General features: G+C 40.5%; 2 protein-coding genes across 2 annotated transcripts in view; both read left to right on the top strand.

Annotated features, from left to right (window-relative positions):
* Nucleotides 1-26867, top strand: part of ak5 (adenylate kinase 5) — a 157997-nt gene that overhangs the window by 94886 nt on the left and 36244 nt on the right. Inside the window, exons 9-10 of the mRNA XM_086153396.1 lie at nt 15720-15765; nt 17694-17738. Of these exons, the coding sequence (XP_086009522.1) occupies nt 15720-15765; nt 17694-17738 (91 nt within the window). The remainder of the gene's footprint in view (nt 1-15719; nt 15766-17693; nt 17739-26867) is intronic.
* Nucleotides 20222-23437, top strand: LOC147230159 (E3 ubiquitin/ISG15 ligase TRIM25-like). The gene has a single exon (XM_086153397.1). It carries the CDS (start codon nt 20252-20254, stop codon nt 21863-21865), a length of 1614 nt encoding a protein of 537 aa, XP_086009523.1. The 5' UTR covers nt 20222-20251; the 3' UTR covers nt 21866-23437.

The raw sequence follows: 26867 nt of genomic DNA, 5'->3' as shown, positions 1-26867 counted from the left end.
TCTTGCCTCAAAGCAAGTGGGTCCCTTGCGGGGTTTGCATGTCCTCCCCGGGTTCTCTGGTTTCTTCCCACAATCGAAAAACATGTGGTGGGTTTATCGGAGACCCATAATGAAGTGCGAATAAGGGTTAAAGGTTGCGTTTCTCTAGATGACGAAAGGGTGAATGGTGAATGTGGCCCAAGTGGCCCCATGATCGGTCCAGGGTGAATGCCGCCTCTCACCGAATGACAGCTGGGCTTCTACGCTGAGTGCAGGATAAACGGTACAACTGTGAATGAATGAAGATTGTCACTTTATGGCCGAACTTTGACCGTGATGCATAGTTGTTTTTTCGTAACAGTTGCGGTGTTTGCTGTCCTGTCTTGTACCACCTGCTCTACTTGCTTTGTCTTTGCCCCATGGGCACATAAAGTTTTAGAATTTGAATTTGAATTAAAAATGTATTGGGGTGTTTTTTGCTTGGTGAGGTTGTTTTTTTTTTCTTGCTTTTGAATTTTAAAGCAACCTTGCATATACAGCACTCTTTCAGGCTCATTTTAACTTTAACATGGATATTTCCATGAACATATGTATAGATTATATAATCTCCAAGGATCAAATCTATATGTATAAGTCACCCTGTGATCAATCAGGGGTGAACACTGCCTCTCGCCTAATATTATATGTCATATAAATATTATTGTTCATATTATTGTTGTTGTCAGCATTAGCATTATTACTATTAGCATGAGCGTCATTCTTCATTACAGTTATGCAACAGAAAACTCAGCCCCAGCAGAAATAAGGGAGCGCTGAAAGTCCTTTAGACAGGGGAACAAGCGATATATATATATTAATGTTCAGATTATTGTTGTTGTTAGCATTAGCATTATTAGCATTATAACTGATAGCATTAGCAACAAGAAAGTGCTGAAAGTCCAATGCCATTAGACAAGGGAACATGATATACAGATGTCATTGTTCATATATTTGTTGTTGTTAGCATAAGCATTATTAGCTTTACAACTATTAGCATTATCATCATTCTTCATTCACATTTGTGCAACAGAATCATCAGCACTCAGCAGAAACATGGAAGCGCTGAAAGTCCAATGCCTTTAGACAAGGGAACAAGCTATACATACAGTATATTATTGTTCATATTATTGTTATTATTAGCATTAGCATTACTGCTATTAGAATTAGAACGTGCTCTATATATGTATATTATTGTTATTATTGTTGTTGTTAGTACTATTATGATTAGCATTAGCATCATTCTTCATTTGCAGTTATGCAACAGAAACCTCTGCCTTCAGCAGAAACAAGGAAGCACTGAAAGTCCAATGCCTTTAGACAAGGAAACAAGCTAAAATGTCAAACCACCCCATTATGTGTGTTTCCCTTCATTCTTCATAGTGAGACTGTCGCCTGCAGTAAGCTAATAACCTCCCTGTTCTTTCACAACCTTTGTTTTTTCCATAAATCTGATTCGTAAATCCTTTTTTCTTGATTATTTGTTTGTCTGCTGTGAAATAAAAAGAAAATAACAACATAGATTTATATCGGAAAGTAACTGCATCCAAAATGTGCAGTGTGAATGGGTTTCTGAGAGACACTAAATAACTGCCCAGTGTTTGTTGAGGCTTGTGTCTCTTTTTTCCCCCAACACAATTCTACACCTCCGCCTCATCTTCCATCCATCTCCCCCCTTTTTTCTCTGTCCAGACTTTCCCTTTTTCATGAATTTATAAAAACCAGGAAAATCATAGCATGATTACCTACTAAGGTATTAGATGGAAGTCCAAATTTTTCCTTTATTTTAGTGTAAAGGCACTTTATAGTTTATTTAAGACACTTAACAGTTTATTTAAGAAATGTTATAGTTTATTTGTATTTCTTATTCTCCCCCTTTTTTTTATTTATTTTTTTATTGTTTATACAATTTTCTACTATTATTTATTATTGTTATGTTTTTCTTGTAACTCTGGCACAACAATTTCCTTTGCGATAAATAAAGTTGTTCTTATTCTTAAAGGAGAACAGGTAAATTATAAAAAATCCTTATAAATGATGAATATTTCTTTAAAAAAATGTATGACAAACAACCTGAGATTCTTTAAGACAGGGGTGCCTACACTTTTTCGCCTTGTGAGCTACTACTAAAATGACCATGTGAAAATGATCTTCCTCCACTAAAAATGCTGAATATATATGTATTTATAAATCTACTGAGTATACTTAACGCAATAAATGTTTGTGGCTCTTGCATAACTGCACAAACCCTTATGGCACACTACAACGGAGTACTTTTTTGGTAAATACCTTATTCTGATGACTCGAGTGGAGTCAGCAGCATAGTTGAAGTTAGCTGTGAGAAAAATGGCCACTGTCCTGACAGCATATCCTGTCAAAAATAAAAAAAACATATAAACAAAAATATAAAATAGGGGTCAATTATGCTCATTCGTTTCTATTTTACAAATTTCATGCATAACCTCCATCGGCGTTTCCGATCTTTTTCGGGCAGATGAGTGTTCTGCTTCTTTTGCTCGGAGCTGCAGATTCTGTGGAAGAAAGAAACAAATCCAGACGGTGAAATGCTGTCGGCGGGCACAGAGGCACAGCCTGTCTGTCAATCACTTTGACGTCCGTGTTTTAACCACTTTCCAGAGAGGGTGTCCACATATTCATGTTTCAGTGAATCGTAGTGAACTTACAGTTACATGTTAATAGCTGTAATTACACAAAAATCGATTAAAATTAATGAAAGAAATAACAGCGTTGGGCTAGCCTGTTGCTAATTGTAGGGTTTCTCATAAAGAAAGGTTGAAAGGCTATTTTTAAAACAATGCAGAGCATCATTGCATAGATCAGGTGTGTCAAACGTATGGCCTGTGGATCGGTACCGGCCCACCAGGGGGTCAAATCTGGCCCGCGGCATAAATCTACAATTTGAAAAAAAAACATAAAAATCGTGAACTACTTTTTTGAAATAAAAATGCAGTTTCTATATTGTCTGCTAGGGGTGCAGTGTTTTGGTTGGTGTTAGCAACACGATGTGACTCAGATCTTACAGCAGATGGCAGCAATGCGGCTTTCGGGTTTGTAAATAGCATTTTGTCTTATTGTTTGAAATTTAAATGCTTTCCTGTCGGCCCCGAAACCCTCATCAGCAAGATGTCATTGTCAAAAAAGAGAAAAGTGGACATGGAGTGTAAGGTTTTCCAAGAAAAATGGACCACTTCTTATTCGTTCCTTGAGGTTAAAAAGAAACCTGTATGCTTGGTGTGGATGCAGCAAGTTTCAGTGGCACTATGAGACTTGCCATGGCAAAAAATACATCAAAATGCACAGAGAGCTGAGGCATAGGGTTGTTGAGATTGCACTTTTGTTAAAGCAGGTGTGCCCAATACGTTGATCGCGATCTACCGGCCAATCGCAAAGGTAGTGTGGGTAGATCGCATGGCATTACAACGTAGACATCATCCTAACCTTCTCACTATGAAATTTGTCACTTGACGAACAGTCGGTCTGTCCAATCTGACCTTTTCTGACACTACACATGTGCACATAACGGCGTGTTCTAGCAAGCTAGCGAGTTAGCCTCTAATTTATGTCCTCTAACTTATAGGTATAAAAATGAGTGCAGGAACCGGACAAGTAAAAAGACTAATACGTATCACTTTCGTACGGAATGGGAGATGGACCTTTTTTTTTTAACTAAGTCGTTTTTAAAGTACGTTTGCCTCATCCGCCATTGCTATACGGAAAAAGGGAAATGTGGAGGGGCATTTTCAGACCGTTCATAAAAACTTCAGCGCCGACTTCCCTCCGAAAAGTGAGCCGAGAAGGAGAAAGGGTGAAGGGACTAAAATCTCAGCTGTCGGGACAGCGGTCATTTTTCTCACAGCTAACTTCAACTATGCTGCCGACTCCATTCGAGTCATCAGAATAAAGTATTTACCAAAAAAGTACTCCGTTGTAGTGTGCCATAAGGGTTTGTGCAGTTATGCAAGATCCACAAACGTTTATTGTGTTAAGCATACTCACCAGATGTATAAATACATATATATCCAGCATTTTTAGTGGAGGAAGATCATTTTCACATGGTCATTTGAAAAGTAGCTCACGAGGCGAAAAAGGCCCCTGTCTTAAAGAATCTCAGGTTGTTTGTCACGCATTTTTTTAAAGAAATATTCATTATATATGAGGATTATTTATAATTTACCTGTTCTCCTTTAAGAATAAGAACAACTTTATTTATCGCAAAGGAAATTGTTGTGCCAGAGTTACAAGAAAAACATAACAATAATAAATAATAGTAGAAAATTGTATAAACAATAAAAAAAAAGGGGGTAGAATAAGAACCCTAAACCATAAATTGTCTTAAATAAACTATTAAGTGTCTTTACACTAAAATAAAGGAAAAATTTGGACTTCCAACAAATACCTTAGTAGGTAATCATGCTATGATTTTCCTGGTCCAGCCCCCTTGACATCAAATCAGGCGGTATGTGGCCTCTGAACCAAAAAGAGTTTGACACTCCTGGCATAGATGGTATCGAACAGAATATGCTTTACCTTGTGGTAAGAAAAAAAAAAAAGGCAAAATTTAAGATTATACACACTATGCCAGTAATAAAAATACTAATAAATGAGTTGTATCTCCTAAAAAAAAAAAAAGGAAATGCAATAAAAGTTCTGCAGCTTTTCAGTATGAGACAGTGCCTACCAGCTGTTATCACATTTTCTCCAGGAGTGAAATCGATACCAATCACGATAATAAATATCAAGCCGAGGTGTGATGAACGCCTGGCTCTGTGTCAGGCTGAGCTCGCCGTGAGCGGCCCGGGAGCTTTTTGGCATTAGATATAATAAAATAAGCAGCGCAGAAAGTAGAACTCTGTCATTCCTGTGGAAATAAAAATCACATTTTTAAAGTGAGCATAGAAAATGAGGCTAAATCTTGAATACGGTATTTTGCAGACCATGAGGCGCATCGCATTATAAGGCACAATATCAATGAACTGGTCTATTTTATGGGCAGAATTTCTAGGCACATCTAAGGCGAGATCGCAGAATCGAGTCTCTGCTTTTTCCAGACGATGGGGTTGTTGCGACGTGAGTTGCCTTCATCAGGCCATGATCTCCAGCTCGCTCTGGAGTGGTTCGCAGGCAAAACGGCCGGGATGAGGATCGGCACCTCCAAATCCGAGACCGTGGTGCTCAACCGGAAACGGGTGGAGTGCCCACTCGGTTGGGGAAGAGGTCTGCACCTCTTAGTATCTCGGGTCTTGTTCACAAGTGAGGGAAGGATGGAGCAGGAGATGGGCAAGCAAAATCGGTGCAATGTCTGCAGAGATGTGGAACCTGCACTGGTCTGTCGTGGTGAAGGAGGAGCTGAGCATACCCTCACCTATGGTCACGAGCTGTGGGTAGTGACCGAATGAACAAGAGCATGGATACAAGTGTCCGAAATGAGTTTTCTCCGTAGGGTGGCCGGACTCTCCCATAGAGATAGGGTGAGAAGTTGGGTCATCCGGGAGGAGCTCCGAGTAGAGTCGCTGCTCCTCCGCAAAGAGAGGAGTCAGATGAGGTGGCTCGGGCAGCTGGTCAGGATACCTCATGGACACCTCCTGTGGAAGGTATTCCAGGCATGACCATCTAGGAGGAGGCCACGGGGAAGGACATACCGTAGAGACTATGTCTCTAGGCTGGCCTGGGAACGCCTTTGGGTCCCCCCAGAAGAGCTGGACCATGTGGTACGAGGGAGGGAGGTCTGGGCCTCACGGCTCCAACTGCTGCCCCCCGCGACCCAACTCCAGATAAGCGGGGGAAGACCGATGGATCGATGGGTCTATTCTCATACATCAAGCCCACCGCGTTATAAGGCGCGTGATAAAACATACGGTATATAAACCCAAACAAAACAGTCAGTTTAGTCCAACTTGATTCATCTCGTTTTGTTCCCTCAGAAATTCTGTTTGGTCTTCTTTACATGCTGCAGTTCATCTGCTTGCGTCCTCCACTTCCGTACCATTGATTAATTCATGTTGAATTATTTCTTGGCTGCACTATTCACATCATCTACTGCATGACTGATAGCCTTGAGTTTCAATTTCACTTTGTAAGCATGTCTCTTAACTTGTTCCATTTTTGGGGGTCCTCAGTAATATTCTGTTGAAGCACAGTACGTACTGTTCTTACAAAAAGTGGCGGAGGTACTACATACCATTCTCTGATTGGTTCATGGTTGCCAGCGATAGTGGACACCTGAAGTTAGTGGGAAATTGGAACAATGTTGTATTCAAGCACTACATAATTTGTTATGTAACGTCGTCTTACGTTGCAACCCGTATTCAACCAAGGACCGACTTTAACACAACGTCCGACGATCCATCAAGCAGAGCGGCTTTTTTCACTTACCAAAGTCGTACTAAAACATTTTGATGGATGTTTGTTTGAGCGCAGTGTACTTCATAAAATTGGTTGGAGGTCAGTAAGCACAACAAGAAGTCATACATAAGGCGCACGACTGATTTTTGAGAAAAAATTAAGGATTTTAAGTGCGAAAAATATGGTAGTCTCAAAACTGGTGACATAGATGGCTCCAAAGAACCGATCCATCTTATTGTGGACTTTCTGTCCTGATCTGTTTGCACTTGCGCCCGGTTCCAATCGTTCACAACACAGAAGTAAAATGAATCGCACAGCAACGGGTATTTCGCCGAATTTCTGTAAACAAGGTTTAAAATGGCAGTCCAGTAAATGTGAGATGAATCAATTTCTTTCAAATTGCCTCATATGAGTTCAGGACAGACAGACAGACCATCCGGTCAATAATAATCATCATAATAATAGTAATAACAGGACAGGAGGATCATTTAAAATGATGTCAAAATACATTGCCTGGTTGTATCTCGCTGATTGACACACAAAAAAAAAAAAAGGACCTCATCTCATCCCTTCCCTGGAATCCCCTGAGGTTGGCAGCCCACGCATGCAGGAGCAAAGTGGAAGCGTGCCTGATCAATATTTATTAATATTACTCATTTTTCAGACAAGATAGAACCTGCATGTGAGGCTCAAGTTCGCTCTGACCTCGAGTCCTTATGTCCGATGCCTCTGGGAAGGACACAACTTGTGGTTTATTCCAGGTGTCCACTTGGACTAGAGTCAAAGGCAAAGGGCGCAGTGACTTTACGCGTCTTTCAACATAAATCCAATTTTTTTTTTGATAGAACTGGGCGGAGAAAAGTGTCAGCGGTACTATGAGATAGAAGACTATCGGCCGGAAGAAAAGGAAAGATAGAAAAGACAGTGGTGAGACCAGCGATGGCGTATGGCCGAGAACAGGGGTCGGCAACCCGCAACACCCAAAGAGTCATTTTGACCCGGTTTCCTCGGAAAAGAAAACACTGGGAGCCGCAATTACTTTTTGACGTCTAAAATAAAGGTACCACTGTATAAATTGCTTTTAATTACCTTTACACTTTGTATAAACAAGTGTGTAGTGTGTAGCTTCTGAAATTCACAAAGTATTACATAGACAATTACATTTTATTTATGTAATGAACTCATTTTGAGCTTTGGGCTTTCAGAGCGTGTGGCAGAGCCTTGACCTGAATTTTAAAAATAAATTTGGAAAAAATCACTGTGTCAGTAAACAATAAAAAATAAATATTTGCGAAATATCTTCATAAATATTTATTTTACCTGGTTTATGGGACTTCTGCTCCTGAACTTCTGCGCACAGCATCTGCAAATCGGGACTTTACCGGCTGGCGGGTATACCGGCTTCCGCGAGTGTGACGTTATTTTGAGCGGCAAAAAATAATAAATATAATTTTATTTAATATTTCAAGATCACAAAAATCTTCTAACTTAGAACTAAAAGTTAAAAAAAGGAATTAACACAAATGAAATACACTTCAATTAAATATTTATCATTTATTTTCCCGAGCCACTCGGAGCCGCAGTGTAAAGACGAAAGAGCCGAATGCGGCTCCGGAGCCGCGGGTTGCCGACCCCTGGGCTAGAAAGTAGTACAAGTCACAAGTGCCAAAAGACGGGAAGCAGAGCTGGAGGTTGCCGAAATGAAAATGTTGAGGTTCTCTTGAGGTGGAGGTATGCTCTGTGAAGGAGAGGAATGAAGGTTAGTCGCAGCAAGATGGAATACATATCTGCAAATCGAGTGGAACGGTGAGGCTACAGGGAGTTGAGATAAAAAAGTTGGAGGATTTCAAGTTTCTTAGGATCAACAGTCCAGAGTGTTGAGAAGAGGTGGAGAAACGGGTTCAAGCAGGTTGGAATGAGAAAAGTGCTGGAGGTGATATGTAACTGAAGAATATCAGCCAGAATGAAAGGAAAGGTGTACAAGACAGTGGTGAGACCAGCAATATGGTTTGGAGACTGGCGTTGAAGAAAAGAGAAGCAGTTATAACAGCCAAAGTATTTCTAGATAAGTCATCAGTAATTTTTTTATGATAACTATAGTGCATGGGTTGACTTAGATATCTGCTGATTTGTTTTGGAGACCCCTGTAGGGAAAAGCCCAAAGGAAAAGATGGGCTAAAATGAAAAGAGTCAAAGGTCAATTTTTTTATCTTGCAAAAAAAGAAAAACATCTAACACCATTGGGGCTTATCGGTGATAAAATTCTACCTAAAATATATCTATATACATTACAAATGTTTAAAAAAAAATCTATACACATACACACACACTTTAGTGTCTTGGTTGGCAAGGTCGTCTACCGCAGACACTCGACAAGAATTAATTTTACATCAAAGATCTTCAAAGGGGGTCCTGTGACCCCTAGGGGTCTGCAGAGGAATGGCATGGGGTTGTGAAATGTTTTGTTTATTAGACTTTTTTTTTCTTTTTTTTGGATGATATGCAATTTTAGATGCTGCGCACATTTCGCCAAAAACAAACGTCGCACAACAACTGAACGCGTGCCTCTCCACAGCAGCAGTCACTTATATTTTTGAAGTCAAAGTCAGTTTTATTGTTAATTTCTGCACATGTACTGGATATACAGAGGAATGGAGAAAATGTTTCTCACAATCCCACAGTGACATAAAATTAACAAAAAAAACGTAGAAAAAAGTGCACGTAGATACAATCTGATATTTGATGGCATGAGAGAGTAGCAGCAGAGGGTTTTTTTGTTTTTTTGCACAGCAGGGGTCGGCGACCTTTACCCCTCCAGGAGCCATTTGGAGCCGTTTCCCCCCCAAAGAAATCACCGGGAGCCACGCAAACCTTCTGAAGTTTAAAATGAATTAATTTTTTTTTGTCCTTTATGCTATGTAGAAACACAATGTGTTGCTTTTTTTTAAAAAAAAATCAATGAACAGCAGATGAACAGAACAGAACAATGAACAGAACAATGAACATTTATTTTTAAGAAAAAACTCTTGAGTCCTTCTTGCTCATTATTTATTACTGTGTATTGGTAAATTTGGAGAACCTTTTTGTTATAGATTATACTTTTAAACCTAGGTTTATTTATTTACTTTTAATTTGTATTTTTAGTTAGCTTGTCGCTGTCTTGTCCTTGTATGTCTTGCTGCTAAACAATTTCCCAAGCACGGGATAATTAAAGTGCTTCTCATCGCATTTATGAAAAAAAATCAAACTTAAATTATTCACCGGCCGCAAACCAAAAATATATATTTTTTCCTTTACGTTACGTATAAACAGAACAAAGAACAACTGCAGAGAAAACAAAATTACATTTCCGCATGCACCGACAAAACATCTTGAGTTGAGTTCATCTTGCTCATTTATTCCTGTGTATTGGTAAATATGGAGAGACTTTTTTTTATAGATTATACTTTTACACTTCAGTTTATTTATTTACTTTTAACTTCTATTTTTAGCAAGCTTGCCACTATCTTTTCCTTGTAGGTCTTGCTGCTGCGGTTAAATAATTTTGCAAGCATGAGATCGCTAAAGTACATCATCATCTTCTAATTATGAAAAAAAAAAAGCCAACCTTATATTATCCACTGGCAAACCAAAAATAACTTTTAGAATTTCTGGATTTTTAGAGGGTAATTACAGTAGCTTCCTTGCACCAACACTGTCACAGTGGACACATGAAACTGTTTCCGCAAACCCTCTCGCATTTACGATAATTCTTCAGATCTGCCGTTTTGCCCTTTTTGCACTCACGAACATCATGAAAAAGACACACAGAAATACATTTGATGCGGCAGTCTGGCTGTCAAAGAAGGAAATACAGCTGCTGCACATAAGTACGGCATCCGTTCTGCAAAAAAGCATTTGCGTTACATACCGGTAGTTGTAGATGTTACTGTCTTATAATTAAACTTAAAAAAAAAAAAAGAATTCCTGTAACATCTTGCTGCTTTATATCTAATGCTTCAATGGCACCTGAGGCTTATAGACAAGTGCGGCTTATTTATGTACAATTTATTTTCTCCTTTAAAAATGAGTAGGTGCAGCCAATATGTAGGTGGGCTCTATAGTCCAGAATTTACGGTACATATTTTTTTAGATGAATAAAAATTAAAAAAATTCTCCTGGATGTTCACAGTTCTGATGCTGCTACCCCATGTCCCCCCCAAATGCCCCGCAGGGCCAAATAAAGATTTTCTGATTCAGATTCAACAAGGATAAGAAGATAAACAGAGACAATAACAATGACAAAAATATACAGGATGCGAATGAAGTGTCAGTTGTGTGCCATCCAAACTGCTGTTATACAGTTTGATGGTCGTGGGCACAAAGTAGCGTCTGCAGCGATCCCTTCGATAAAAATTTATGATAATAAGATCCCCATAGGCGAAATTCTTCTGTCACAGCATCGTAACAATTGTAGTATCAATAACTATGAATGTATATATAAATAGAGAGACAATTAAAAGACAGAAGAAGACATCCACAAATAAATAGACAGCAGAGAATACAACAACAACAACATCAAGGATAAGAATGTACAACAGAATGGAAAAAAAACAGCAAGGGTGAAAACAGACAACCTGTAAACATTTTATAAATATTATAAATATGAACAGTGTGGCAGTGCAATGAGACATTTGAGTGTGACTTGGTGTGCAACTGACAAAGTGCAGGTGCAAAACTGAGTGCAGTTTTAATGGGCAGTGATTACAGGTGCATATGAGCACAGCACCAGCTGTGCTGCATATAAAGTGTAAAAAAGAAGGAGTGTTAGCTGTTTAGAAGTCTGAACACAGTGGGACGAAGCGGGGATAGAAAAAGGATGGACGGATGGACTTTTCCTTGTGTTATTTATTATTCATCTTTTTCATCGGGTACTTTTCTGGAAAAAAGCATTTCCACTAGGCATTTGGGGATGTTACCGCTATGTATTTAATCGAAAATGTAAAAAATATGTTTCTGTGTAAATATCTCATGTCACAACAGGGATATTTGTGGCTTAGAGACAAGTGTAGCGTATATATGTACACATATATTTATTTGTTGTTTTCTTGGGATGCCTCTATGTAAAACGGTCAGTAAAAACTAGCATGACATGTTACAGTTTCACAGCAAAAAGCTAGGAAAAGCTTAGCTGAGCTAAGCTAATATTAGCATGCTAGCATGACGCGGTGTTATTGTAATTCAATATAAGAAAAGTTGTTAAAGTCATTACGGTTGTTTAATTTTGTTCAAAGCTTAAGAACTGTGATAAGCTATTCAAAGCCAAGGGATATTTCTTGGTTTTGGTAATATTATATTATATCATATTATTTGATATTATATTACATTCTACTGACTACCTTGATTACCTTGTTCAATGTGAAACATCTGTGAAGTCTGCTAACTGTATAATTCTGTGCCACAATGTAGATCGTGGTTTATATTTTTCACTTTTCTATGGTTATTAAATCAGGGGTATTTTTTTCTATATTGGTTTTGAGGCACCTGTATCTGATTCAGCCTCATTCAATGGGATTTGTTCAGACTTTCTAGCTTATTGAGACTCCGTCAAAACCAAAACACAAAAGGTTTACACCAACAACAACAAAAAAATGAAAAAAAAAACAGAGTTTAATGCGGGATTTCAGGAAAAACTTCACGTACCCGATTTCATCCAGTGCATAAGTGTCTCTTCAAGGTTTTGCAGGACTTTCTGACAGCAGAGATACGGTGGTGGCAATTAGAAATTATGTAATTATATATTAGTAAAGTAGGAGTTAAAGCTTTGCTAATTCACCCTGTAATGTAAACGATTTACTTACAATCTAATTTTTCATCCTCTTGCTCATTATTTTGGTTTTAAGGGACATTATCGTTTTGGTGCGCTCCATTTTGGGCACTTTTCTCATCTTTCATGAGCCCTGCGTGGCAGACAAAGGTGCCGACCGGCGAGTAAATGAGCGAACCATTTGTTAAACTAATAACAACATATTTCCCTCAGGGTGGCTGGAGTCGGCGCTAAAATGAGATGGAATATTGGCGAACCCTGCAGACGCGGCTCAGAATAAATGATAATCCTGTGCCACATCTGCTGTGTATTCGGATAAGATTACAAACCCGCCATGCAATATTATTTATATGGCTGCAGCTCAATTCCAAATTTATCTCGGGGGCAACTCATTGAGCGCCGGGCCAGACCTCATTCCTTTTGCATCCAGAGATCCCGCAAGTGCCTCTAACATACATAACAATAATTCAGCAACGGAGGTGAGGAAAGATATCCCGTGGAGGATCGGAAAACTTCTCGCCATCAGCTTTTTTTGATTTTGACGTCGAATTCACGAGGGAGGACGTCACTGCTGACCAACTCACCTTCTTGGACTGATCAGTCACATCCAACAGGATAGAAGCCCGGACATCAAGATTTACAGAAAACGTACTTTTCGACTCATACTACCACCTTGAGCACAAACTGGGGGTAATCAGAATTTTGCACATCTGTGCCAAGAACAGGCGAAGGTACAACATGTTAAGAAGGCCTTGAGATCCTGTGGCTACCCTAATTGGGCCTTCGGCTAATCAGAAACCACCTGATGCAGAACTGTAGAACAGGAGGAAGACAACAACAAACCAAAGAACATGGTCATACCCAATGTTCCCTCTAAGCTGCGCAACTGCCCAGTTGCGCACTGCTCGCAAACTCTCAGCGCACAAGACAACCTATCCAGCGCAGTTAGCGCACTGCAAATGAATTCGATTTTTTTTTTTTTTTTTTCTGTATCGTTTTGCTGTGGAACTCAGTTAGTGACAGGGGTCCAGCCAATCATACGATACGATGCAATCACGCTACGCAGGCAATCACGGCACACGCTCTGCCCATACACGCTATATAACGACAGTGTGACGGAGTTAAGTGACGCTAATGCTAACATGCTAACCCCTTATCGTGGCGAAACGAGCGGGCAGTGAAAAATCCGGTTCTTTTAAGTTGAAATGGCTGTCGGCGTATTTGCAAATAGAAGAACAAGCGGTGAAACTGGGTGAGATTTTATCTTTTTCGAGTGACAAAGGTCTGCTCTGCAAAACATGCAGAGGTAAAGTAGTAAGCGAGTTTTCTGATGGAAAAATATGGATCAAATAGAAGCTATGACCCCAGGTGTGATACTTGTGTGTGGCCACAGCGTGTACATCTAATGTTGCTCACAGTGGTCCTCAGTGTGCTCAGGGAGGTTTTCTGTATGCACAGACATATGAAAAATTAGAGGGAACATTGGTCATACCGTATGTTGCTGGTGTTTCTGAGAAACTCCGAAGGGTATTCAACAAACACCAGATACCGGTAACTATCAAACCCCGCAACACCCTGAGGCAATAACTGGTGCACCCCAGGGACAAAACACAGAGGCACAAGATGGAGAACGTCGTGTCTGCTGCCACCTGCACCGAGGATGTGATTGTCTACATTCCAGAGACCAAACAACCTCTGCACAAACAGATGGTCCAACACAGGAGAGCCACCACTTCAGGACAGGACTCCGCGGTCCACCTCCACCTGAAGGACAAGGGCCATTCTTTTGAAGACAGCAATGGGCTCCAGAAAGGGGTCAAAGAAGCCATCTTTGTCAAAACAGAAAAAGAAGGGGGCCTCAAACACAACCTTTCACAAACGTACAACACCGCACTGGGATCAATACCAAGACGGGTTTGCACACCTGTACCAGTGGGTTTGCACCCTCCAAACAACCTGAGGCTCATGTGGTTACTTCCACATGAGCCTCAGTTCATGGGATCCAGCAGGTTTTACTCTTATTCAGCTTTACAATTTCAGGTTCCAATCCAGGTATCCCACTAAGTTGCTCTTTTGTTCCGACGGACAACACCCCCATAGCATAACTACCCCATTAGACCCAGTTTCTGCAGATCAACTCTTCCACTGACACTACAAGCCACCAGAACCTAGACCCGCCCAAAAACCTGACAGATAAATTTGGAAACTCCCCACTGGTCATTAGGATTGAAGAAGCCTCTGGGATGAGGGCTGAAACATCTTCAAGTGAAGAAAATCAAGTGCAATTGCCAAGACAAGAATATTTCCACGAGAATTCACCATGACCTGAATGACGTAGAACCTCCACAAATTTCCCATCGTTTTCAAAACAGTGCAACAAATGTTGTGTTTAAAAAATATACAAACGTAACTGTTTGGAATTATCTAACGGTACAACGCTCAACCCCAACCATACAAGTCAAATATTCTTGTGTCCTGGTTGATTCATGAGTTTAAAGTGAAGGGGGAAAAAAATGGCACCCTTTTGCCAAGTGAATAGATGGAGATAAATGTATGGTATACTTTTTCTAGATGTAAATAAAGAGTTTGGAGCATTAATACATTTTAATTAAATGTTGCATCGATGTATTATACATTGTATGAAAAACAAAGCAAAATGAACTTCTTGTAATTTGGTTAGTGTTTATTTTTAAGAGAATCTGACCTTTAAAGACAGCATTGGACACTATTGTAATTATTGTTATTTTTTAATATTTTATTTTTTTTATTTTATTTTTATTTTTTGATCCCATCAGCAGCCGCCTGCCAGCTTATATCGTCTTTTTTTATTTCTTAAAAAAGGGGTTTGTGGGAAAACAGACAAGGAATTAAATATAAACCAACAGCTCTTAGAATGCTTCTCAACATCTTCCCAGCTGAGACCCAATTCCACAGCTGTGCACAATAAAGATATTTTCCGTTCCTCTTGTTTTATCGCATAAGCTGAAAAATATCTTGTGCAACACATTTAAATTGTAAATTGAAAAACTGTGATTCAACCCTCTCATCGTGACATGTATAGATAGAATGCTTTGTGAACATTTCCTCACCTTTTTTTTTTTGTTTTTTCCTGCTTTTCCCAGGCTTTTAGCCAGCAGGGTGACTAAATCACACCAATGGTTTTCATCAGAACACTCAAATCATTAGCAGTTTGGTTTTTGTCATAACATCACAGATGGCAGGGGGATGAGGACAATAACATTGGAAACCTGTTGTAATGACTCGGGGATGTGATGAATTTTGAAAGTTGTCTGAAATATATGGTGTTCGTTTCAAGACACCGTTTGTTGCAGCTGAACCGTCAACCGTCAGTCTTTACACGTTCCGTCCTTGCAAATTGTTTCTTTTTCCCTCTCCAATACTTTAATCTGCTACATATACCTTATAAACCTGAGTTTTTTTTATTTGTTTGTTTATCTCACCTGCTGCAGCAAAGTAGTATTTGATCTTACAAGTGCTTTCATTCGTCCTCATCTGAATCTCTCTGTATTTCAAGGTCGAAGAGGAAGAAGAACCCGGCTACGCTGAAGGAATGGACGAAAGTAAGCTAGCTGTGTGTGATAGTGTGTGTACACAGTCAAAAAAAAAGGACAGGGGACCTTAAATTCCCTCAATGTGTGAATAAGAAAGTGAATTCTTTGTGACCCAACCTTTTTTGAGCCACGGCACATATTTTACATCAGAAAAATCCACCAGCACGCCACCAAATAAATACAGTGGACCCTTGCTACTTTGGATTTTTTTTTTTTTTGGAATTCGGTTCCTGCGATTTATTGTTCTTTTGCGTTTTTTTGCAACATTGAAAAAAAGAAAAATGTAATGAAATAGCCATATTCTAGCCTAAGAAGAAAAAAAAACAGTGAAAAATATAGTAAAATTAAACTAAAATTAATTTATAAAATAAATAAAATACGGGATCTCCTTCGCTGGCCCGCATTCTTGGGAGGAGGCTGCTTCTCCGACATGACCCCTGATGACAAATACCATCAAAATGATCAGGAAAGAAGAAAAAAGAGAAAAAAATAGAGGCTTAAAGTTCGGAAATAATGGTAATAATTCAAGAAAAAACATCAGACATGTGATGATTCATTCTCAGTACATTTTTCATGACTGGTTAATTACAGAACAAAGTAGCACACAGATGCCTTTCACAATATTTTCCTCTGTTTTGCAGTTTATATTTGGCTAACAGATCTGTTGCATCACCACATAAACAAGTCAACAAATGGTAAACCCACTGTTTTTCACAAATTCATAAATAGCGGGTGACGTATTAACTCCTCCCGTTGAAATACTTTTCACGATTCCATGAGAAAAGCAGGCGGAGTTCAATTCAGTTGAAAATCTAATTTCACTATTTCAACACAAATGCAATATTGCAAGTGGTAACTAATTTATGAGACTTGGCAAGGAGTGCCATCAGATGCAAAGTGAAATCAAAATCAATAAAACGAGAGTCAAAAGTGAGAATTCTGCCCAGTTCTAGTCGGATTGGGAATAAGGTTCTCTCGTGGAAAGAGGAATATTTCATAAAACCACTGAATGTGATTAAACAGGAGCTTTAAAATGACCTGTTACCAAAAGTACTGTCACTTTCTGTCAATCAATTTGGGCTTTTTCATGGAGCAAATTATGCAAGAATTAAGTCAAAGAGTATGAAAAGGGCCTGACGTAAATGACAGTCTGACATCCATCTATGGCTTCCAGGTTCAAAGTGGCTATCAATGATATATTTATATAACTTATTTAAATGGACAGAAATGAGAAGAAACTGGGCGGTGTTTTGTTGTTTATTTTCTGATTTGAAAAGGTCAGCAATTCACTGGTCAATGAACAGAAATGATGAACAGAAACATTTTATATATGTACATTACAAACACAAAAATGTCATACATTCTGGATTCATTACAAATCAAATAAAATATTGCAAGCCTCTTATCATTTTAATATTGCTGACTGTGGCTAACATCTTAAGAAAACTCAAAAATCCTATTTCAAAATATTACAATATCATGAAAGAGTCAATTTTTGTTTTTTTTGATTGCATTACAGAAGATAAATAACTTTATCATAATATTCTAATTTTCTGAGACAGTCCTGTATGTGTGTGTGTGTGTGTCTAAAGTACATAAATACTGCTAAAAAAAAATAAAGGGAACACTTAAATAACACAATATAACTCCAAGTCAATCTCACTTCGGTGAAATCAAACTGTCAACTAAGGAAGCAACACTGATTCATTTTGACTTGTTTTAAGGACATATATATGTATATATATATACATATTTATGCCCTTTTTTATTTTATTTGCGTTAATCTTTTATATTGACTGATAAATATGTAAATATCAGCAAGGTCATGGACAAATGAACAAATATTTTGTGTGTGTGTGTGTGTGTGTGTGTGTGTGTGTGTGTGTGTGTGTGCTGATCTGCACCACATGTTATCTCAAATATATGTTCTCTGACAGGTTACAGCACAGAGCAGAAGAAACCAAAGGTCATCTTCGTGATGGGTATGTACATCTTGTAGCACTAAAACACACACATACACACACACACACACTCACACTCACACACACACACACACACACACACACACAGCATTGTAAAAAAAAACTATATGTCAAGCTTGATAACTGCACATTGCTATTTTTGTATTTTTAAAGACATTTCAGACTGATCCTAAATCCCGCACCTTATAAATAGAAGCCAGTCTCATTTTGCCCCTAGAAGGTGTCAGTGAGGCCAGACAGGTTGTTTTCTCCCTTTCCTCAAAACGCCATATAACATAAAACCTCACTTTTTTTGAGATATCTGCCAATTCGCTATCCAGGAATGAGGATTTCAAAGAACAGACAAACCGAAACGTTTAGACCAGTAAGCCAAATTCCATCGAGAGTGCTCCTGCCCCGCTGCTTGGGTGTAGTCTCAAAGACCCAAGGACAGCAATCCTTGCAAAATTTGTTTTGCGGGTGCAACCCCGCACTCGTCTTCCTGCACTCACTGTACTCTTTGTTCGCACTTCCTGGTTTGTCCCCCCCCCTCCCTTCGGAGCTGTTGTCACTGTTGCCAGATTGGACGGATTTCAGCCTGGTTGTTGCGTTGGGTCATAGGCAGCTTTCCAGCCTTTGTTTTCCTTTATTTCTACTATACCTGTCATCCATAAAGGTAGTTACAGGTCGATGAATCTCTCAGAACAACCGTGATTTGCCGCATTTAAAGGAGTGCTACTACCGTAATTTCCGGACTATAGAGCGCACCTGATTATAAGCCTCACCCAGTACATTTTAATTGTACATCCATAAGCCGCACCTGTCTATAAGCCGCATGTGCCCACATTGAAACATGAGATATTTACAAAGAAAGACGGTACACAGAAAGAGTTTTCAAAGTTTTAATAATATACCTTAGCTTTTCTTTCCAAACAGTGCCTGAGACGCGGCAGTAACAAAGCAGCAACGCGGTAGCACAGCACTAACAAGGGTGGTTAAAAAAAAACATACCGGTAAAAGTCACTGAGAGCCGTGTTCATCTTCTTCCTGTGTTCTTCCCGCTGCCGTTTCCAGCGTCTCACCATCGAATTATTTATGCCAAGTTTACGTGCAGCAGATCTGTTTCCTTCTTTATCGGACAGCTCGATTGCTTTTAACTGGAAAGCTGCGTAGTATTCATTTCTTCTTGCATTTTCCATGATGAGGGTCTGTTCATGCTAATTTTATTTATGCATAAAGCACGAAGCTACATTAAACTTGTGTCTTCCTCAACACATATATTCCACCTGTCTCACTCTTACCTTTTCTGCTCTAGGGCCTCTGGCGGCCGTTAGAAAAAAATACATAAATTAGCCGCATCATTGCATAAGCCGCAGGGTTGAAAGCATGTGACAAAAGTCACGGCTTATAGTCCGGAAATTATGGTATGTGGTTCTTTCATTGGATTTTGCAGTTTTCCTTTCTTTTGATTTTATTTTTTTTTTAAATACTTTGATTTGGGAGTTGTTTCATTGAAAGGGAACCCCGACTGGGGGGACTGTTTGACATAAATATGTCTCAATGTTTGTCTCTAACTAGAATGTGTTGTTAAAAAAAATTATTTAACAAACGGCAACCTATAACACATAGTCTAACCATTGAGTGGAGTCATTCCTTTGCTAGCGCAATGCATGCTGGGCTAATGATGTAAATTGGTTGCATTGTGTTAATGTTTGCTATCCGCTGGTTATAACTGAACAGACTACGGTAATAATGCCATATTGTGGGTGCAGTTTCCAGTCTGGGGGAAACAAAGGGAGTGATGTTAGTCCAAACAGCTTTCAAAGGGACTAGAAGTGGAGACGGGAGTGGTAAATTGCTCGTGGACGTACCCAACTTCCTAAGAATCGGCACCGGACAGTTTTGAAGGAACACCACTGTCAACTCTTCCGCTGCGAACTCCAGAGAGATACGCAAGCGAGTTGAACAGCTGAAGACAAAAGTCAAAATGAGCTTCGAAATTAAGACAAGCCAGACAGAGCCGTCCAAAGTCGCCGGAGATGCTTGATGTTCTCCTGCGAGGATGTGAACAACCCGCTCCTGCAGATGTAGCCTCTGATGACGAGCAAGACCGCGGAGGAAGCTGACGACGAGTCAACCGGTCAGTCAGCACAGCAGTCGGTAAGTCTGCCGTAAGAAGCTGATGACAAAAAGTTGAGCACCTTACAACAGGTGTGGAAAGATATTACCGTTTTTGTGACAACTGGGAACCAGGGAGGTGTAACAACATCCAATATCACACGAAGTTTAGGTTTAGAAAACAAATGAACTCTGAGCAAATAATTGGATAAGAGTTGAATAAACCGAATAAAAATCGAACGGGATTGCGCTTAATAGCAGCTTTACCTTGAACTGCTTATTTGCTGAAAATGGGGGATCCGACCTGGCAACCCTGCACACCAGGCGGGGCCACGGTGATTGGGTAATACCACTCTGCAATGTTTTGTTTCTCGGAAACAGAAACTCATTTGGTCAGCAGCGCCGCTTGAGCAGAGATGGCGGAGAAAGACTTGCTTGAGCTGGAGCGAGAAACTATCTCTTGTTCGATCTGTCTGGACCTATTGAAGGATCCGGTGACTCTTCCCTGTGGACACAGCTTCTGTATGACCTGTATTGAGACTTGCTGGGATGAGAATAATACCTACAGCTGCCCTCAGTGCAGGAAGACTTTCACCCCGAGGCCTGAGCTGGTAAAGAACATCGTCCTGGCAGATTTGGTGGAGCAACTGAGGGCGACCAGATCCCCAGAACCACCGGTTGAGCCAAGCTACGTCGAACCTGAAGAGGTGCACTGTGATTTCTGCACAGGGGCGAAACAGAAAGCCCTCAAGTCCTGTCTAGTTTGTCTGGTCTCTTACTGCGAGGAACACCTGCAGCCTCATTTTCAATCCCCGGCTTTTGCAAAGCACGAGCTGGTCGATCCTTCCCAGCTCCAGAAGGACATCTGCTCCGAACACGGTGAGGCCATGAAGATGTTTTGCCTCACCGACCAGCAGTGCATCTGTTACCTCTGCCCGGTGGACAAACACAGCGGCCACAGCACGGTCTCGGCCGCCGAAGAAAGAGCCAAGAGGCAGAAGGAGCTCGAGGACAAGATCCAGGGCACTGAGGAGTACGTAAATGAGCTTCAAAAGGAAGGTGAGACCATAGACCTCTCTGCGGATGAAGCGGTCGCGAACTGTGAGGGGATCTTCGCCGAACTGACCGGTCTCATTGAGAAAACGAGCTCGGATGTGACGCGGATGATCCGATCCCAGCAGGAAACTGAAGTGAGTAAAGTCAAAGAGCTCCAGGAGGAAAAGGTGCAGGAGATCAGCGGGCTGAAGAGCAGGGATGCTCAGCTGAAGCAGTTGTCAGACACGCAGTTTTTACAGGAGAACCCCTCGGTTTCACAAGTCATCCCTTCAGACATCGTTGTAAAGCTCCGTTATTTCAGCAGTCTGACTGCAGCTGTGGCAAAAACCAGAGATACACTGCAGAATCTCCTCAAAGACAACTGGACGCAAATGTCAACCATTCAAGCAGATGTGCTATTATCCCCGCTGGAGCCCAGGACCCGAGCTGAGATCTTAAAACATTCACATGTAATCGTGCTAGATGAGAGCACGGCGCACCAGCGACTCCTTCTATCCGTTTGCGACAGGAGGGCAACCTTTACGAATGCACAGGATTACACCAGCAACACAAAACGATTCAAGGAGGCTTTCCAGGTCTTGAGTCGACGCTCTCTGAGTGGCCGCTGCTACTGGGAGGTGAAGTGGAACGGTGGAGGGGTTCATGTGGGGGTCGCGTACAACAGCATCAGCAGAACGGAAAGATGGTCTGAAAGTGGATTCGGATTCAACAGCGATTCTTGGTCTCTACATTGTCACACGGGAGGTTATAAATTTTGGCACAATAAAGTCTCATCTGAGGTCTCGGGACCCGTGTCCGATACAGTGGGGGTGTACCTTGATACCGATGCAGGCATTTTGTGCTTTTACAGCATCTCCGAGACAATGACCCTCCTCCATCGGGTCTTTGTCCAATTCTGTGTCTACAACTCCCTATATGCCGGAGTCCGTCTGGATTATCAACATGGCGACTGGGCTGAGTTCATCGCACCTTGAATGACTGAGTCCCGGTGGTGGAACTGGCCCAGACTGTTGTTGTTTTCAGAGCAACACCATTTTATTTTTTTCCCGTCTTTGCCATTACAGGTGATTCTCACTTAACGACGGGGTGCGTCGACATTTCGTTGGTCAATCCAATGTTTATCCAGTATTTGCATGCGTTTATACCAGGGGTCGGCAACCCGCGGCTCCGGAGCCGCATGCGGCTCTTTCATCTTTACACTGCGGCTCCGAGTGGCTTGGGAAAATAGATTATAAATATTTAATTGAAGTGTATTTCATTTGTGTTAATTCCTTTTTTTAACTTTTAGTTCTAAGTTGGAAGGTTTTTGTGATCTTGAAATATTAAATAAAATTATATTTATTATTTTTTGCCGCTCAAAATGACGTCACACTCGCGGAAGCCGGTATACCCGCCAGCCGGTAAAGTCCCGATTTGCAGATGCTGTGCGCAGAAGTTCAGGAGCAGAAGTCCCATAAACCTGGTAAAATAAATATTTATGAAGATATTTTGCAAATATTTACTATTTATTGTTTACTGACACAGTGATTTTTTCGCGATTTATTTTTAAAATTCAGGTCAAGGCTCCGCTACACGCTCCGAAAGCCCAAAGCTCAAAATGAGTTCATTACATAAATAGAATTAAATTTTCTCTTTAATACTTTGTGAATTTCAGAAGCTACACACTTGTTCATACAAAGTGTAAAGGTAATAAAAAGCAATATATACAGTGGTACCTTTATTTTAGACGTCAAAAAGTAATTGCGGCTCCCAGGGTTTTGGAGTCCAAATGGCTCTGTGGGCGTTATGGGTTGCCGACCCCTGGTCTATACCGTACAGTATTTGCATACATAAAGGCCATTTGTACAGAACTATTTTACCTTTTCTTTTTTCTTTAATGTTTATATTTACACGAAGATAGGTAAGTTGCACTGTAGCTTTTCTTTCTCGGTCTTGTTGACATAAATGTCCATTCAAGCCATTTCTACCGTATGTGGGGAAAAATCGAGTCGTCCTCGTCCTGTTAACAGCCGTGCAACATGCAGCAGGCCTCATTTGTTCCTGAGCGACTTGTTCTTGTGTCAGCAGCTGTGCTGTATGTATTTTACCTGTCTTATCATGCTGCCTGTTCTCACATATAGAGCCGATATGTGTGCGTGAAGGACAGGCTAATATACCAAAGAAAGGATTAACTAACTGATGAAATATGGATGTGTTCTTTCTCTGCTTGTCTCTCTATAAAAGCCTGCCTATAACATTTGTTTTCCGTGTCCAGTCAGTGAGGAGACAGCACCCTGTTCGGCCAAATAGAGAAACCCGAGCTCTGATTCTGATTGCAGATGACTGCCGATCACCGCCGATCGTTGTTGACTGTTGTTGGCTACCACTGGTTGTTCATGTTAATTTGATGCATCATTGTTGTAATAAATTCCTGTAATCTTAGAAGACTTATCATTGTCTCGCCTCCCCACCAAAGAGCAGGGGTGTCAAACTCATTTCTCATGGCGGGCCACATACGGCCAAGGTAGATGTCAAGTGGGACCGTTAAAATAATGGCACTCTCAGCAATAAATAACCAAAATATCATGTCTTTCCTCTGTTTTGGTGAAAAGAAGTACAAGAGCATTAGGAAAATCTTGGAATTTCATGAACAATCCCTTTTCAAAACATTTCATGAAACACCTCATATTTCCTTCGACAAAAGTGAAATTTACTTCTATCATTCACATGTATGCATTGCAATCATGTGATCATGCGATTCCACTGATTGTACAAAGGCACAAAACTTTAACAAGTAATTGGTATTGAAAAATATAGTAATGCACTTTAAGATTAAATGAGACTTATAAAGAAAGGGATTTTTAAACCATTTACACATGTGCATATACAATCTGAATTGAATCCCTGCCTACACCCTACAAACTAAAAAGAGTGCTATTATATGAGTAAGGAAGAAAGTGTTCACCTGTCCTGTAAATGTGTAAACTTCATACATGAAACATGCATACATATACAATACATACTGAAAATGTATGGAGTTGCATGAAAATTGAATTCCACCATACTCGTTTGTAGTGAAGCTGGTGACTAACTTTAAATTGCACATTTTCGCTAGCAGTTAGCTAGCTGGCTTTTACCGCTGCTTCGCTGATTTCTCGGCTATGGGTGAAAGTGGACGCTGTTTCCTCAGACCCGCCAGCAATTCGTTGATCTTATCTCTTCTCAGTTGTCTTTGCAAGCTGTCATATTTTTCGCACTGATGGGTCTCGTAGCGGCGCCGTATATTATATTCTTTAAATACCGAAACTTGTTGCAAACACGCCAAGCACGAAGGTTTCCCATGCGTCTCCGTAAATAAATAGGACGTAGTCCGCTTTTCTTTGAAAATTCTACACTCTTTAACTACTTTTCTCTATTTTGATAACGACATTTTGGCTAATGAGGGCGTAGCGGGGAGGTGGAGAACAGGGTAGAAAAAACGTCATAACAAGCAGCAGGTGGTACATTGATAACGTCTGCTGATTGGTCCATCTCAGTGATGCAGATTGCCGTCTACTCTGACCAAAATAGTGCGCCCCCTAGCGGAAAATTCTCGAATTGCATTTAATAAAAATAAATAAATCCATGTCTTTTATGCATTTTTTCATTTTCAAAATTATCCTGCGGGCCTGGTCGAACCCCTTTGTGGGCCGGTTCCGGCCCGCGGGCCGTATGTTTGACACCCCTGCCATAGAGACTTTGCCTCCGCGCCGTACAGTATTTGCATACATGTAGGCCATTTGTACTGAACTATGTCACCTTTTCTTTTACTTTAACGTTTATATTTGCATGAATACGGGCCAATTATAAGTGCAGAAAAGGGCGTACAATACGTACCCACTCACAACCCCGCTTCCAGTGGATTCCAAGCATATTTTAATTTGGTTTTAAAGTCCATCCTAACTCAGAGTTGTTGTCAGCCTAGTATGTCGCTAAGTTAGGACCACCTGTACTTTGTGTTGTTCTAATTGCGCTCTCTTAATGTCCTATTTGAGAGATGTTACTTTCTGAGGCTCATTTTGTTGCACATTTAAAAGCAATTTTCTTGTATTGAGTCATAAGAAAGCCAGGATTCATTCTTAGCTTTCAGGCAAAGATTTTTATTTTTTTTTGTCCTCAAATATGCTCCACTGTTAGCTTGGTTGTAAAGCTAGCATTACTTTGCCTTTGGAGTAGGGATAAAAATCATAGAAATTTATAAGTGTAAATAGCCACTATTAAGAGTATCTTTAATCAAATAAACTCACCACAATACGTAAAGAGATGGTCATTAAACAAAAAGGTATCTCAGCGATCATTGCATGATTTTCTTTCAATCACAGAAATTTACCAACAATTCAGTCCATATGTGTTGTGATTTATGTGCTGATCTATGCGTTATTGAAAAAAAACATGTATATTGTGCTTTTATTTAGAGCAAGGCTCTGTTCTTTTGTCTCAAAGTGCGGGTTGTTTTTCTCGGAGTCGTACTAATAGACTGGAAAACATTTTGCGAGCGCGTTTGACAACACAGTTAAATTCTCTGTGGAGGTGACCAGACCAGTAGAATACTGGCTGGAGGGAGGAGGGAGCAACTGCAGCAGACACAACAAAATGAAAAACTATACTCAACCCTCGATGGCTGAAAGTCTGCATTATCATTGTCAATATCAATATTCATTGATCGTCTCTACCACCGATCCCGCACAGAGGGTGGCAATTTAGCCGGAGCCAATAAGGTAATCAGATATGGCACGAGTTCAGCCTCCTGAAAGTCACGCATCAAAGAATGTCAGTCCTCGCATAACTGTTTTCAGGCCGCTGCACTCACTACATACTGCAGCTGGCTGCACTCTTTGTTTGCACTTCCTGGTCCGCCTCCCTTCCCCTTCGGAGTTGTTGTCACTGTTGCCAGATTGGACAGATTTCAACCCGGTTGTTGTGTCGGATCGTAGGCAGTTTTTCTGGCCTTTGTTTTCCTCTATCTCTGCAATACCAGCCATTGATTTTATCCATAAAAGTAACTATAGATTGATGAATCTCTCAGAATAACTATGATTTGCTGCATTTAAAGGATTGTCACTTTATGTTTTTTTTCATTTGATTTTGCAGTTTTCCTTACTTTTGATTTTATTTTTTTTTAAATACCTTGATTTAGGAGAACTAGACTGAGAGCAGAAGTCAGCATTTGTGAACAGCAGTATGGCTTCATGCCGAAAAGAGTACTACAGATGCAGTATTTGTTTTGAGAATGCTGATAGAGAAGTACAGAGAAGTTCAGAGAGGAGTTGCATTGCACTTTTGTTGACCCAGAAAAAGCATATGACAGGATGTCGAAAGAGAAACTTTGGTATTGTATGAGGAAATCTGGAGTGGCAGAGAAGTATGTTAGACTGGTGCAGGACATGTACGCTAGCTGTGAGAGAGTGGTGCGGTGTGCTGTAGGGGTAACAGAGAAGTTCAAGGTGGAGGTGAGACTAAATCAGGGATCACCTCTGAGCCCCTTCTTGTTTGCAGTGGGGACAGATGAGGCTAGACAGGAATCTCCATGGACCATGATGTTGCAGATGACATTGTGATCTGCAGTGAGAGCATGGAACTGATTGAGGAGAATCTAGAGCGAGGGAGGTATGCTCTGGACAGGAGAGGAATGAAGGTTAGTCGCAGCAAGACAGAATATATGTGTGTGAACGAGAGGAACCCAGATGGAACAGTGAGTCTACAAGGAGTGGAGATCAAGAAGCTGGGGGTCTACAATTGCTTAGGGTCAACAGTCCAGAGCAACGGAGTGTGTGGAGAAGAGGTAAGAAACGAGTTCAAGCAGGTTGGAATGGGTGGAGAAAAGTGTCAGGAGTACTATGCGATAGAAGATTATCAGCTAGAATGAAAGGAAAGGTGTACATGACAGTGGAGAGACCAGCAATGCTGTATGGCCTAGAAACAGTAACAATGATGAAAAGACAGGAGGCAGAGAGCCTC

This window comes from Fistularia commersonii, chromosome 10 (genome assembly GCF_037954325.1).
Source record: "Fistularia commersonii isolate RoL2024-O1a breed Wild chromosome 10, RoL_Fcom_v1.0, whole genome shotgun sequence".
Lineage (NCBI taxonomy): Eukaryota > Metazoa > Chordata > Actinopteri > Syngnathiformes > Fistulariidae > Fistularia > Fistularia commersonii.
The sequence above is the reverse complement of the archived record's forward strand: the minus strand, read 5'-3'. Positions and strand labels throughout refer to the sequence as shown.

Coding starts and splice junctions, on each gene's coding strand:
- LOC147230159 (XM_086153397.1), top strand. CDS start 20,252: ATGGCGGAGAAAGACTTGCTTGAGCTGGAGCGAGAAACTATCTCTTGT.